The 16,757-nt window shown below is 37.5% G+C and overlaps 1 protein-coding gene across 1 annotated transcript; it reads left to right on the forward strand.

Moving 5' to 3' along the window:
• The first annotated feature begins 3,149 nt into the window (after positions 1-3,149).
• Positions 3,150-16,757, forward strand: TRPC5OS (TRPC5 opposite strand). Its single transcript, XM_082377644.1, has one exon. It carries the CDS (start codon positions 5,782-5,784, stop codon positions 6,109-6,111), a length of 330 nt encoding a protein of 109 aa, XP_082233770.1. The 5' UTR covers positions 3,150-5,781; the 3' UTR covers positions 6,112-16,757.

Consider the following 16,757-nt stretch of genomic DNA (forward strand, 5'->3'; position numbering starts at 1 on the left):
GGGAGAGACCAGTAGCGTATTTGTGGCAGTCTCCCTCCCTCGAGTGAGAATTTGTCTCCAAAGTACCGCGAGGCTTGGGAGACTTCACTCAGACTTTTCCACGCATGTGCTAGGCTAGACCTCAGCTAACTTCAGGTGAGGAAAATCAGCCCTGCATTTCAGGCTTCTCAAATTTCCAATCCATTATGCTAGCCTCAAACTTTATGCAGATTTCTCATTTTCCTCAGTAGACTCCCTCTGCCTTGGTGCCAAACCTCATCTTCAACTTGTGCCCAGAATTAGCAAATGTCTCAGTGAAGAAAAAAAGTCTGTGATTATCAGCATTCTTATGAAAGACTCTTCACTCTCTGAAATTTTAGTTCATCTTGTCCTTGTTTCCACAGATCGCAGATATCTTTAAAACCTATTAATTTTGTAGTTTATCATTTTGTTGTTGTTTTTCAGTTGTGACGGGAGCGTTCACATCCCATTTGAAAGCGAAAGTCCAGTAAACGTTTGATAGGCATAACCTTGACCCTCTCATCCATCTTGGCTCTATCACAGGTGAGTAGTTTATGAGTGGGCCAATTCAGTAGGTCAGGGGAAGGGCAGGTAAAATGGACACAACATTCCTGTCACAGATGATGGAGATTGCTGAGGGGACTGAGCTGGCTCTCTCCATCCCTCTGCTTTGGGACTCACAGTCAACTTGGAATTCAGCCAGTTTCCAGGGATGGGAAATGAGATTAACATTTTGAGTTCTATTCCTGCTTAGAATGCGATGTCAGCTCTGGCCTGAATAAGGCAAACTTTCCTCCTATAGGCACCTGAATTTGTGCCCTTTGGCACAGGACTTTAGGAATCATACCTGGGCTGACTTCCAATTCTGTGTCTTCACTTACCATGTGGCGGTGGGCAATTTACTTAATTTCTCTGTTCCTCAATTTTTTCATCTGTAATGTCACAGGGTTATCAAGTGGATTAAATGTACTAATATTAAAAAAGAAAGTACCTGAAGTGTAATAGGTCTTCAATAAATGTGAACATTTATTAGAATACTTATGGCCATGTCATCTCATCTGATATATAGTTTTTGAGGCTGGGGATCATGCTTGGTCACTTTTTGGGGGTGAGTAAAATTTACATACAGCGGGATGCACAAATATTAAGAGTACCATTCAGTGAGTTTTGAAAAATGCGTAATCTTGTATAACCCATCACCTCAGAAAGTTCTCTTAGCCTCTTCCAGTCAGTTTCCACTCCCCTAGATGCAATTGCTATTTTGATTTTTCCACCGTAGATCATTTTGCATTTTCTAGAATTGCATATGAATAGAATCATACAATATATATTCTTTTGTGTCTGGCTTCTTTCATTAAGTACAATGTTTTTGATATCCATTCATGTTGTTATCCCTATCAGTAGTGGATTTCTTTTTATTGCTGATTAGTATCATATTGTATGAATATATCACAGTTTGTTTATCTATTCTCCTTTTGATTGACATCTGGGCTCTTTCCACTTTTTTTGGCTATTATGCATGAAGCTGCTATAACCATTCTTATAAAAATCTTTCTGTGAACTTTCATTTCTCTTGGGTAAATGCCTCAGAATAGAATTGCCAGGACTGGATAGGTACTCGCCTGGTTTTATAAGAAACTGCCAGACGTTTTCAAAGAGGTTGTATCATTTTATACTCCCATAAGCATGTGTGAGAATTCTGGTTCCTCTACATCTTTGTCAACATTTGATGTTGTCAGTCTTTAATTTTAACCAGTCTAGTGAGTGTATTGTGGTATCTCATTGTGATGTTAATTTGCATTTCCCTGATGACTAATGATATTGAATATGTTTTCATGTGCTTATTAGCTATTTATTTTTCTTCCTTTGTGAAATGTTTGTTTGTTCAACTCTTTTGCCCACTTTTTTTTAAAAATTTTTTTTAAAAATTAATTAATTTATTTATTTTTTATTTTATGGCTGTGTTGGGTCTTCGTTTCTGTGCGAGGGCTTTCTCTAGTTGTGGCAAGCGGGGGCCACTCTTCATCACGGTGCGCGGGCCTCTCACTATCACGGCCTCTCTTGTTGCGGAGCACAGGCTCCAGATGCGCAGGCTCAGTAATTGTGGCTCACGGGCCCAGTTGCTCCGTGGCATGTGGGATCTTCCCAGACCAGGGCTCGAACCCGTGTCCCCTGCATTGGCAGGCAGATTCTCAACCACTGCGCCACCAGGGAAGCCCATTTGCCCATTTTTAATTGGTTTGTTTGTCTTTTTATTATTGAGTTGTAGGAGCGCTTTATATATTCTTGTTACAAGTTCTTTGTCAGATATATTTTTTGTGAATACTTTCTCTGTGCATTGCCCGCTCATTTTATTAACCATGTGTTTTGGTGAATTGTTTTATCTTTGTACCCCCTGCTATCCATGAATATTTGACACTTGATAATATTTACTGAATGAAAGAGTTAAAAGTTGTTCCTCCCTCCCTTCTTCCCTTCCTTTCTTTCTTTAACAATACTTACCGGTTACCTACTATGCGGCAGCCTCTCTTCTATGCCTTGGGTATACAGCAGAAAACAAAACAGACAAGCTTCCTAATCTCATGGAACTTCATTTTAGTCTATATGTATGTGGGGTGGGGTGACAGACAGAAAAACAAATGAATAAACAAGAAAATATGAGGTGATTATAGGTGCTATAATGTAAAAATGCACTGTATGCAAAATGAGAAAGGGATGATTAAGAGGCTTTTTCAGGTTGGAGGGTCTGAAATCTGAGGAGATGATATTTGAGCTGAGACCAGAATGACAAGAAGCCATTTTTTTTTTTCTGGGGGAAAGGGATTCTAGGCAGAAGGAACAGCTAAAAAAAGGGTCCTTAAGGTGAGTTGGGGCTAGGTGCAAACTATCCAAAATACACCTTTAGGCAAACACCTTAGGGTCAGGGTTTGGTTGCTTTGGAAATTATCATAACTGGAATAAGCTGATGCTATACACTTACTATTTCCTAGCACTGCAGTACTTGCTAATTTCTCAACACCCTCCCTGCCCTCGCGCCATCCCCAGCTCCTAGGTTCCAAGATGCTTTGAAGATAGGAATTGTGGATTAGCTAACACAGTGGTCAACAGGGTTAAGGCTAGGTCAGGAATGTTTTTTTCCCATCAAAGGTGACCAAGAGATAGAAAAAATAAACCAAGGGTTGCATAAATAATAGATAACTACATTTGTCTTTATAAGATAGCAACATATGAAGTGTTCTACCTCTCTGCTTTTTATATTTAGATTGTGTCATGTAAAACTCCATAAATACATCTATTTGATTAATGGACTATAATTTGTTTCTAAATTTTGGCCAGCTTAGGGAGAGATGGAAGAAAAGATGATGGGAAGGGGTGGTGGAAGATGGAGATACAGAGAGAATGAAATAGAATGAAACACATAGGTGAATAAATGGAGGTGTATCAACAAAGAAGATTAATAACAGAGTCCTAGAGGGAGGTAGAGAAGCTGAGAAAAGAAACTGGGTGAAAGCGAAGCCAGAAGTTAAATAGGTTTTGTGTGAGTATGTTCCTATTACCCTCTTGTGCCCTTGGGCTATGGGCACTATAGTAGTTTATCGCTTCCTTTGAAAAGTTTGATGGTGCTCTCTACTACTATTTAACACACACCTTACTCTGTGTCTTTCTTCTGATGAGCTGATTCGTGCTCTACATTAATGCCAAATTCCTCTCATGATTTTTTACCATTATTTCCTTCCACTAGATTGCTTTTTCTCTAATCAAAAAGCAGAGATCCTGTGAGTTAATAAACTGCCATGCATCTAGTACCGATTCTCCCATATTTCAGATGGAAGTTGCCTCCAACCAAAATCATGCCTTCTGGTTATTACGGTTAGGACCCTTATCATCAGGGCAAACCCCATGTCTACTGTCAGGATTTTGGGCAAAAAACAAATGTGAGGTTCTGATAGGACTTATACTAGGTGAAGATAGTATATAACCGAGTGGGTCAAACCACACCCTGTGGAAGCTAGCAAGCTCCATGTGAAAATCACAGACCATCTGGCGGATGATTTGCTCTACTCCAATAAAGGCCTAAGGAGTACAAGTAGCTGGGGTAAAGCCTGTGGCTTGCTGGGCCCCACTCTGGTCAGAACTGCTGGAAACAGGGCAAAGATAGATTTGGCAGTATCCTAAAAGAGGGAGGTGGATGGTTGCTTCCTAATACTCTCCACTGGGAAAACTTGACTGAGGCTGGAGAGAGGAAACCAGTTCAATTTGCAGGACTGGTAGTTAGAAATTTAATGTGTATATATGCCCAAGAAAACAACTGGCCAAAAGAACATAGCTACACTAATCAGCTGTGGACTGGAGATATATGTTCTAATAAATAGAAAATTACAGACTGTCCTACTGCAGGAAAAACAATCTGGTGAAGGGAGATATGAAAAGAAATCAATGAAAGGAATTTAGCAATTCATGTAGGACATGTACCAGCTCATCAGAATGGAAAGACAGAATAATCTATTTAGAATAAGAGAGGAGACAATCTGACCCCCGCCAAAACTAATACAGACTCTGCAGTCTTGGGAACTCCAAGTCTCAACTCAGGTTCCTTGTCAGTTCAATTTAAGGTTGCAGATTGGGCATGTGAAAGCTCAGGGCATGTGGACATTAATATTCTAGGTAAGCAGAGGAGAAAGAGTGGACAAAAAAACCTATGAATCAAAGAAACGAGTAAGCAATATGAGCTATGTTGAATTACTAAAAACTTGAAGCCTCAACAAACTCATTTTTAAGGGGAGTGGGGGATGGTAAACCAGACAAGTGTGATAGGTAGATTATATTGGGCCATTCTCTAGATTTTTAAACAAGGAATATTACCTTAAAGAGGTATAAACTTAGGAATAGAGCTTGTAGAGCACACAGACATACAGATGAGAATAGTATGACCATGGCTTTAGCCAAATTTGGGAGAAATAGCTGCTAGATATGAAATATTGGCAGTGATAGGAAATGACCAAAGAACTAATTTTATAACAGAAGTTATACAAAATTTGGGAAAAGACAGAGAATGTGGGACTTTCATTTACCATAAATTCCCCAGACTGCAGGGGCAATCGGAAACTTTAATGAATGAATTATTAAAAACACAGAAAGAACTTAGCAGCACCAGATATAAATGGCAATGAGGCAAAGGTACTAATAAAACAGGATTAATTGAAAGGCTCTGAGTGTATGTCTCCTCCTCAATAGAGATGTTCAAGAAAGATAGACAAACTACCTATGCTCACTTTGTTCTCAAATCCCATAAGAAGAGGTAAAGACCATGAGAAGTGTAAAGGGGACTATGAGTAGTAGACCCTCATAAGGCCATCAAAATACGAGGAGCAATAGCTAGGGGTACATTTTCAACGTTATCCTATAGCCAGAAACTGTATGATGGAGAAAGGCTCAAGGATACTAACTTTATATTTCTCTTTTCTATTACTAGATCTGCTTTTCTGTTTTCTCTTGGCTGTGGCAATCTGTCTGATGGTCATTATATTAGCAGTTCACTACCAACACAAACAAGAGAACCACATGTAAATTTTGTGGGAGGTTCACCAAATTTATCAAAAAGTACTGTAGGACCGCTGGCCTCATTCTGTACTTGATCATCATCATCATCATATCAACAGCCTCATTTCTCAACCAAACCAACCACAGAACCATTGCCAGCCCCATAGGATCCATTGTCACCAAGAGCCCATTTACTACAGCTTTTAGTAATATTTTATCTACTGAGGAAAGCACAGAGGCATGGAGTCTGTGTCAATCCCTGTACTAGTTGGTAGACTTGTTGATTGTATAGCCCAGTTAACTGGAATAGCTGAAGAGCTTCTACAGTTGATTTCACAAGGACCAGTTCCTCGTGAAGAGCAAGATGACAGAGCAGAACAGATAGAAACAGATGCACCTCTTTCCGAAGAAGCTTCACTACCAGACCTTCCTGATCTCTCAGACTTGGAATCAATACTTACACAAGGAGAAGACGAAGACTTAACCTTGGATACAGATCAAGCTATGTTAGACATAGATGAATTATATGAAGAAGTACTCTTTAATATTAACAATGACTTAAGTAGATAAAACCTCATTTGCCTCCACCAGCATGTGAAAAGTGATCATTTCTCTGTGTCAAATATATTCTAATTTTTCTGAATGTTAGCAATAACAGTTTTTCTCCTAGTTATGCACAGTTTCATTACTAATCTATTATAGAACAAGCACTATTTGATTTGCTTCTGGCAGAGGCTGGTCTCTTTTCTTCTTTGTATTTATTTATACAAAAAGCTCTGACTTTAGCAATAGGGTTCTTTCTTTACCTGTACTTGTTCTCCTGTTAGGATTTCTGATAATAGGAGCAAACACTAGCAAAGAAAAGAAACTCCTTACCTAACAATAGAGTGAAGACCTGATGAACTCTATCACATCTTGGGACCCAATTTCACCGTTCTACAATGAGTGGAAACTAAAAGGGGAATATCCTCCAGGATGGCAGTATAGTGAATACATTCACATTAATAGGACAATATTGGGGCACTTTTACTTGAAAAGATAGAACTACTTACTAGGCCTTTCGGACAGAATGTGTCAGCCAAAGGATGCTATAGCAGACTGGGGAAATAATTCTAAAAAGCAGCCATCTACCAGATAATAAAAGTGCAGAAAGCTTTACAGATAACTTTTGCCAGGGAGAAACCTTTGAAAAAGCTGAGGCCAAGAAGTTCCAATGCAGGACTGTTCCCTCAAATGCTGACCCATATCACAACTACTCTGCAACATTGTTGCTCAAAAGGAAATGGCAAGTTACACCAAATAACAACAGGAGAGAAGTACTAGTACTAGAAGGGCTAGACAAAGCCCTAACAAGGACTATTCGCCTATGGAAAAGTCAAACACTTATGGCATAGGCTTAGACATGATGGTCCACAAGTAGAAGCAGATAAAGTACACCTTCTTGGGTATAACTACATTTATAAAGAATAGCTGATAGGCTTATTATAAGGGAAACTGCTTCAACCTTGACAGAAATCTTTACTACTGAGAAATGGGAGCAGTAATGAAGTTAAACAAAATGTGGACTGGTTATAGCCACAGTAATTCTACAGCTACCAGAGGGGGGAAATGCAATAGTTGGAAGACCCCCATATCAAAACAGAGAGGGACCAAGTACACGTTCAGGAAATTCACTGATCATACTAATTGCATGCCATAGGGTACCCTTACTTCCATTTGGAAGAATAGCTACCTTTCATACAAGCCTGTGGACACTACGGTCCTTCTTCCTAGAGAATGGCCTTTGCATCTTACAGTATGGGCAGCAACTAGGTAAAGACATAAAAGTATGCCATTAGACAAAGTGGTATATGAAAATTGTGAAGAAATGACATGTAGAAGTCAATCCACACTCATGGGAAACCAGACTATATCAATTCACATAGAGTCCTAAAGCATATTATAGTCAAAGGGATTAAAAAGACTTTTAATACAGATGGCTTCAGAGCTAACCAACATGACAGATGCTGCATCTAATACTAAGTGAGCTCTGCATACACAGATTATTAGCTACCTTTAAAGGTAAATGGGGAAAATTATAGACTATATAACCAGGTCTTATTTGGATGAGCAGTAGCAGGAGAAACATAAGTCAGTTTTGCCACTGAATTTCAGGATAAGTTTATTTAACAAATTTAAGAAAGAGATAGCTAATAGCCAAGGCATGGAAGCAACCTAAATGTCCATCGACAGATGAATGAATAAAGAAGATGTGATATATATATATATATATATATATATATATATATATATATACACAATGAAATACTACTCAGCCATAAAAAAGAATGAAATAATGCCATGTGCAGCAAAATGGATGGACCTAGAGATTATCCCACTAAGTGAAGTAAGCCAGAGAAAGACCAATATCATATGATATCGCTTATATGTGGAATCTAAAAAAAATGATACAAATGAACTTATTTACAAAACAGAAACAGACTCACAGACATAGGAAACAAATTTATGGTTACCAAAGGGGAAAGAGGGTGGGGGAGGGATAAATTAGGAGTTTGGGATTAGCAAATACAAACTACTATATATAAAATTGATAATCAACAAGGTCCTACTGTATAGCACAGAGAAGTATATTCAATATCTTGTAATGACCTGTAATGAAAAAGAATATATATGTATTACTGAATCAGTTTGCTGTACACCAGAAACTAACACAACATTGTAAAGCAACTATACTTCAATAAAAGTTAAAAAAAAAAAAGAGATTGCTGTATCAAGAAAAGCTACACAGACTCTTTTTTTTTTACACAGACTCTTAAAATTTTTTTTTAAATTGAAATATAGTTGCTGTACAATATTATATAAGTTACAGGTATACAATATAGTGATTCCCAATTTTTAAAGGTTATACTCCATTTATAGATATTATAAAATATTGGCTATATTCCCTGCTGTACAATATATCCTTGTAGCTTATTTTACACCTAATGGTTTGTACCTCTTACTCTTCTACCCCTATCTTGCCCCTTCCCTCTCCCATCTCCCCACTGGTAACCACTCTATATCTGTGAGTCTGCTTCTGTTTTTTTATATTCACTAGTTTGTTGTATTTTTAGAGACCATTTTGAAAATCAGAAGAACTTATGGAGCTACTGAAAAATATTAGTATGAGAAAGTTTCACAGTAGACTGCTACGTGGGAAGATTGATAGAGTAGGTGAGGATCCAGGAGACTTAGAGGGGTGAACAAAGACACAAAGAGGAGAAATAAAAGTTATATTACAAGCAACTACTGTGGATAATTACAAGCCATACCAGGCAGCAGATTGAGGGACTTTACTGCTGCAATAACTGGACAAACTGAGCCTTACTTGCCCAGGGTAGGCCACTCTATACACTATGTCCAAAGTGGTAAATAATAGATGCAGTGCAAAGGAACTATGCCAATTAACCTAAATAGAGCAGTGGGAAAGCAAGAAGTAACCATTTATCCCACCATTCCAATAGGAGCAGTTTTATAAGGAAAAATAGTGATTAGAGTTAAATAAGGAAATCTATATATGTAGCAACCAAGAAGAAGAATAACAGAGTAACTGGATAAAAGTTAAAAGATAGAATCTATGCTTTAATTAAAGGTTTAGAAACAGGGAAGATATACACTCTCCACTAGAAATTTGGACTTCAGGAAATTGGGCTATAACTTTGTGTCAAAATGAAACTCAAGGCATAAATACTTGTGCAAGAGCAGGAAACATATCCAAGGAGAGAACATCAATCTGCTATGAATTCTATTTGATGAGCAATTTAACTGTAAATGGAAAGATCTGGTACACCTCAAATAAGATGGATACTGAAGGGTAGCTATTCTTCCAAGTAGAACTCTGGAATATGGACTTCATAACAATTCCACAACAGATTAGTGTGAGCTTGTTAAAATTGTTAGTAGTAATGAGAGAACACAATCAACCATACTTACTCAAGCAAGTCATCAAAATACATCAAAAGAAATCTGTGAGACTACTCCAGACATTGAAACAAGATAAAGCTTGAACCAGCCTATGAAACACATAATAGTCAACATGGTCCTTAGGTGTCAAACGGGAAGATGCTACAACAGTGTAATATGCGGAACTATCTAGCCTCTTGGCTAGATGGGTTCACCTGGAAAGATTATGCTATAATGGCACCTCAGGATTAGATAAAATATATTGCAATGTTTGCTTTGATTGTGTGATTATATATGTTTATGAGTTGTTAAGATGTTACTTTGCTCCAAGCAATGGATTGTTGTATTAAGTATGTTTGCTCTTACAGAACAGAATTAAAAGTAAAGTTAATAGTGATAAGAAATAAGTGTAGGAAGTAAGAACATACTTAGGAATAAGAGCTAGTAGGGAAGGTATTTTTAGGAGAGAGAAGAAAAGTAACAAGTTGTCAACAGTTATGCAGCCGTTTATGGTGGAAAACCATGGTATAGAGTTAGTTCCTAATCGCATTTATGAACCAAGCCTTGTTTTTGTCATATGCAAATTAGCCAACCCTAAGTTGTTAATATTGATAGAAATAATTGGTTGGCAATTGACACAGGTCATGCACTTAAAAGCCCAGTTAGAGGAAGATGGATTAACTAACTTGGCAGTCCACTGATTGGATACCTCTGATTGGAATCCTGCGTCTCCCCTCCGGTCCTTTATCCAAACTTTTCTGGATCTTCCTGAGAACAACACCAAAGTCAATTCTTGTATGGCATGGAGGGATAGAGAGGGGGATAGGCTCACCATTCTAAGACAAATTTAAGGCATGAAAACTAAGGGAGATAGGCTGGTAGATTGCAGTGAATTAGGAAGCATCTAATTCTTCATCCCTGTGTGCTTTGGCTAAATGTGTGGGAAGTTGTAACTACATAAGTTGCATTCTTTTTTTATTTTTTATTATTTTTTAGTTGCATTCTTATGTATGATGATTACTGCTAGTTATTAGATTGTAATTGAATATAGTCCTTATTAGCTATTGGTCCATACCATTTTATTGTAACGTGTTTTAACAAATTTTAACTAATAAACTTTCATTCACAAATCAAAGAACTTGTGGTCATCTTAAATTACCTGGTGGTGAATTTGGAGGCTACCAAACCAGCATAAAAGAACCCCTCTCAACAGAAGGTGAAATATACTCAGAGAAAGTATTATACCAGGAATCTGAAGTTCTTCTGGCTTTGTCAGATAGATAGTCCTAACACATCTCTGAAATATAGTTCTTTCCTGTTTGTCAAATGATAGTTATAACTTTTTTGCCGACCTTCAATGGTAATAAGGAACACACAAAATGATATAGTTTTCAAAGACTTTGGTTGATATATCTGACAATGGGAAAGAATACATGAAATCAGAACTTTTTAGGAATAGCTGAAAAATGTCTATATGAAAATACCTGAAAGTCTATGTGACATGTAAAGATTATCCAGTAGTTCTATACCTGTTTTCTAAGAGATTAGAGCTTCCTTATTTTACTCAATGTCAAACTTATAGTTGGAATCAGTTTTTGTTTCATTCTTTTGAGCTTTATTTTCTCCACCAAGTTAAATTCTTCTTGGGAGTCTACTCAGTTCTTCTAGGAATAGTAATGAGGAAAAAACAACAATGAAAAAGCCACCTTTCAAGAAATAGTGAATTATATTCCATTTAAGGCTAAGATTTTGTTCCTGAGGAAGTTATGAAACTCTGCACATTATTAACCCACTATTATCCAACTAGATTTATTTTTTACATCAAAGCTGACTATTGTGTTCTTGTATTGACAGCCATATCTTAATAGACTAGTGGTATTTAGCCATTTCATCTAGGGTATACGTCTTATTTTTTTCAAGGACCCTACCCCTCATTTAAAACTTGTTTTTCTTCTGACTATGTAATCCTTAGCTCACAAACCAACCAACCAACCAACCAACCAACCAAAAAACCCTAAAAATAAAGAAAAAATAACCTTTAGTTCCTGACGTTATTTGGGAGCTATTTGTATTGACAGATTCAGCTATCCATCGGTCTCAAGTGTCACATCTCTTCAGGGTAATAAAGAGTCTTTGAAGGTGATCTCCATTTATACCTCTGAAGAATGAAACTGCATTTTAGCAAGGTAAGGAAAACCACTGAACTCTTTACCCCTTGTCACAATTTCATCTTAAAGACCCTAGTAAAATGCTGAAAGCATCTCAAGAGGTATTTTTTAGTTTAACACAAGTATTCATGTAAAGCAGACTAGGGAGTCACAGGTAGGAAACACAACTTCAGTGTTTCAGATTCCTTTAATCAAAGATGCCATTAACAAAATCTGTTGTTGCAAACACATAAATACACATGCCTCTAGATGATAACAAATTCTGGCAATACTGATCATTTTTAAATAGTTTTATTCTTACTTAAACTTGGGGAAACATTGGCTTTTCTTAAAACCATTATCTTCTAAATTTTTAATATTGGCAACTCCTAGCTTCCAGTTTTGGAAAATCAGTTGTGTTGCAGCTCATTTTATAGAGAAAAATATTTTGTTTTTTTGTTTTTTTGAATAAAGCTTTGTAGCTCAAGGTTTAAGAGACATAGAGACATATTGTCTGTTTGCAACTTTTGATGTGAGCAGGCTTATCTTTGGGTACTTTCACCTGATGAAGGAGTCTCTAATGTTCCTCCCTTATAATACCTCCACCTGTTGAGAAAATTTCGATTTGTACTGGGAATTTCTGCCCTGTTGGAATCACAGCAAGCTTTGAAAGAAGACTGAACAGGGTGTCAGTAGGCATGACACTAGAAAGTGGAGAAGTGGTGTATCTGCTTTTTCCTGCTCTGAGTATAGACACTGAGAAGAAAGACCTCCATGGTCCAACTGGAATCAAGCATGTAATCAAGTATGAAAAAGAAGACAAAATTTCTGTTTTAGCTTAGTTGTCCCATTCCCATCTACAGGTTGTTTCTCCTTTGAATAATTCTGGTCCTGGGAGATAATTCTTGTCTAGCCTTCTTAAGGGCCTGAAGGTCATCTAGAAAAGGTCATCTAGACACCTTTAAGAAAGTGTCTCCAATTTTTTAGGGGCTCATAACATGCAACCCTCAAATTGAATGTGTTCCACCAGACCCTGGAGTGTGACTCACTTAAGATGTGAATATATTTTTCTTCTTGATGAGTAAGCGCACATAAAGTATATGCCTTCAAGGAATCTGAGGAATTTTATCTAACATAGCAAAGCTGAGTTCATTTGCTATAGATATAATAGAAGGATAAAGTTAGTTTTCATTTGTTTATTTGTGTCCATCACATTCTACAAAAGGAGTTTGTATGATGAGAACTGATGATCAAGTGTATTATACAATGATTGTGACCTTTTTTATGCTTGTGGCCTTAAGCACTGTGTGTATGTTTCACTTTTTTAATGGCTAGATTATGGATATTTATTGAAAAAACTTTTCAGTCTGCTTCCTTAGATCAAGAGCTCTGAGAATGAAGTGCTCAGAGATACCTGAATTATTAGAACCTCAGTAACTCACAGGACTCTGCTTCTTATCCAAACACACTAAACTTGAAATGACAAAAACACCCCTAAAATAAGGACATTGCTGATGTGTTCAAGGTGAGAGTATTCAGTCTTAAACTTGACATGTGGATTTGAATAGAGAAAATTAGAGACTATACTCAATTGAGACAATGGAATCACAGATTTTAAAAATCTATAATTCACAGGTTGGGAAGGATTACAGAGTTCTTTAGCGGAAATGAAGTTACAATTCAGAAGAGAAACTAAACTAAAATTTATCTGTGGTCATTGTTAAGATAACTTGTCTAGGTCCATCCACCTCACTACAAATAACTCAATTTCTTTTCTTTTTATGGCTGAGTAATATTCCATTGTATATATGTACCACATCTTCTTTATCCATTCATCTGTCGATGGACACTTAGGTTGCTTCCATATCCTGGCTATTGTAAATAGAGCTAATGAACATTGTGGTACATGACTCTTTTTGAATTATGGTTTTCTCAGGGTATATGCCCAGTAGTGGGATTGCTGGGTCGTATGGTAGTTCTATTTTTAGTTTCTTAAGGAACCTCCATACTGTTCCTAGAGACTGTCATACAGAGTGAAGTAAGTCAGAAAGAGAAAAATAAATACCGTATGCTAACACATATATATGGAATCTTTAAAAAAAAATGGTTCTGAAGAACCTACGGGCAGGACAGGAATAAAGATGCAGACATAGAGAATGGACTTGAGGACACGGGGAGGGGGAAGGGTAAGCTGGGACGAAGTTAGAGTGGCATGGACTTATATATACTACCAAATGTAAAACAGATAGCTAGTGGGAAGCAGCCGCATAGCACAGGGAGATCAGCTCGGTGCTTTGTGACCACCTAGAGGGTTAGGTTAAGGAGGGTGGGAGGGAGATGCAAGAGGGAGGAGATTTGGAGATATAGGTATATGTATAGCTGATTCACTTTGTTATAAAGCAGAAACTAACACACCATTGTAAAGCAATTATACTCCAATAAAGATGTTAAAAAAATAATAAAGTATATTAATAATTACCACCACCAACAAAAACAAAAAACAACAACAACAAAAAGAGATAACTTGTCTTAGGAAATGTGGAGCTAAATATATAAATTCTAAAAGAATTCTGAAGTCTCTGGCCATGGGACTAAACTTTGGGCCATATTTGAGTTTATGTGACTCTATGAGGGTATATTATTTTTCATGAAATCATTGACATTGAAGTTGACAGTCACTCATTATCCTTGCTGCATTTGCTGCAAACCTGGAGTTGAAGTTTGATGTGGTCTGACTGAAACAGTTCAGTCTATCAAATTCCAAAGTTCTCATTGATTTGATTCACAGTGATGAGTGACTACCACCAGACCTAAAATTGTTGATCTCTGCATAAATACAGTGCTTTTTGGATTACCTTTGTATTACCGCTGAATATCCATAATTTTAATAGCTAAAAGATGCTACTTTGCCAGTGTTATGGATTGAAAATAATGTGGTCTGCAAAATATGAAACTCTAATTGTATGGGCTCTAATTTTAAAAATGGTTAAAATGGTAAATTTTGTGTTATGTATAGTTTACCACAATAAAACAAATGATCCTTTCCACTTTAATGTACACAGCAAATAGACTCTGAGACCAACTTTGGAATCTCTGATGTTTAATTGAGAGAGCAAAAGGAAATATAAACCTTTGCCACATTTAGGTTGGTCTAATGATAGATAAGAAATATATCATATGAAAGTATAGAAACATGGAGATATTCTGTAATAACAGTAATAAGAGAAATTATGAAATAAGGGACATGGAGGACAAAGTTTTAGAAAAGTAAAAGGGCTAAAACAGGAGGGAAGAAATGATGAGAAGCTTAATGAGGGCTGGAGGGCAGTGAATGTCGAACCCAAGGATGACTCCATGGTCATATGCTAAGCAGATCCCCAGGAGAGTGAGGAAGTCATCACAATGGTTTCCAAATGGAGCGGAAACTGAAACTGGCAAATGATGATTATAGGAGCAGAAGGGATCAAGTGATAAAGTAACTGGGAGATGATCTACCAATACAAAATTGATGAAATATTGTAATAAAACTGTTTGAAAATAAATACTTTGTCAGTTTTCAGGGGAATGAGGGCCTACAATTATGGAGTTTATCTGCTATCTAGTGAGGTAAGGAATGCAAACTTTAGTTATATTCTGCAATATCCGTTTTTAACACTTCTATTCCCATTAACCATTTTGTCATCTGGAAGCAATTCGTATTCTAAACATACTTGTGATTTTTTTTCTTACAGTATTATAACAATTTATGTAAAGTGAAAACCACACTGAAACCATAATGTACATCATTAATGGAAATATACACATATATAAAACTGAAGAAAAGTCAATTAGACCTTATAGCAGACAACTTAACACAACTGCTACTACATATCAACAGTAGGGTGGCAAGAGAGAGGAAGGGATAAGGGAGGGGATGGCCATTGCTGTATCTATTACCTACAATTTTAGTACACAGAAGCAGATCATATACCCTGGGTCCCCCGTGTGTAACAATAAAAATGAATAATAATAGCAGGTAATATTTATTGAATGCCTAATATATGTTGAATCTTGTGCTATGCATGAGCATATTACCTGTTTTGTTTAAACTTTATATTTCTCTAGGGAGGTAAGTACTCCTATTATCCCTATCTTTCAGAAGAGAAAAGTGAGGTTGAGTAACTTCAGGCTTAATGAAATTACTTAAAGCAAGTAGTTGCAAAAACAGGATAAGGAGACTCAGGGGTGGGTCTATCCATTTACTATCTCCCCCATGGAGCCGTTAAATCTCCATGTTGCTCTTCTGTCATATTTTATCCCCTTCGAGGTTGCCCCAGTACTCATTTCTGCCTCATTTCAGAGGGATAGTATTTTTTTTCTTGTCTGAGAGAAAGGGACCAGGTGAGCACACATGTGATTTGCCTCAGAGCCTGGACCCATGAAGGGATGGCGCTGCTCGTTGCCCTTCAGACAGCAAGCACTTCTCGGTTCAACCCATTTGAATCTGACTCCAGGTAGCATTGGAAGAGAGCATTGGAAATGGACATTAAAGTACATTTATTTTCATAATAGTTCTATGAAATGGAGGAACTATTGTCATCTCCATTTTATGAGAAGACTAATGTCCTGAAATTTGAGGGACTTTCTTCAGGTCGTACAGCTGAAGGCTATTCCATCCTCAGTTGCTCTGGCTCCAAAGTCCCTGCTCTTTCTACCATGCTTCCTCCTTAAAGAGCTAAATGAGGCCTGCTAGAAGGCTCCCCCAAATTGTTTGATAAGATGGCATAGAACAGGGCTTCCCTGGTGGCGCAGTGGTTGAGAATCTGCCTGCCAATGCAGGGGACACGGGTTCGAGCCCTGGTCTGGGAAGATCCCACATGCCCCGGAGCAACTAGGCCCGTGAGCCACAACTACTGAGCCTGCGCGTCTGGAGCCTGTGCTCCGCAACAAGAGAGGCCGCGACAGTGAGAGGCCCGCGCACCGCGATGAAGAGTGGCCCCCGCTTGCCGCAACTAGAGAAAGCCCTCGCACAGAAACGAAGACCCAACATAGCCAAAACTAAATTAAAAAAAAAAAAAAAGGGCTACAGGAAGTCAGTCTCCTGTCGAGTGAGACCTGCCTGCTTCTTTATAAAAAAAAAAAAAAGAA

The sequence above is a fragment of the Balaenoptera borealis genome (genome assembly GCF_965194805.1).
Source record: "Balaenoptera borealis genome assembly, chromosome: X".
NCBI lineage: Eukaryota > Metazoa > Chordata > Mammalia > Artiodactyla > Balaenopteridae > Balaenoptera > Balaenoptera borealis.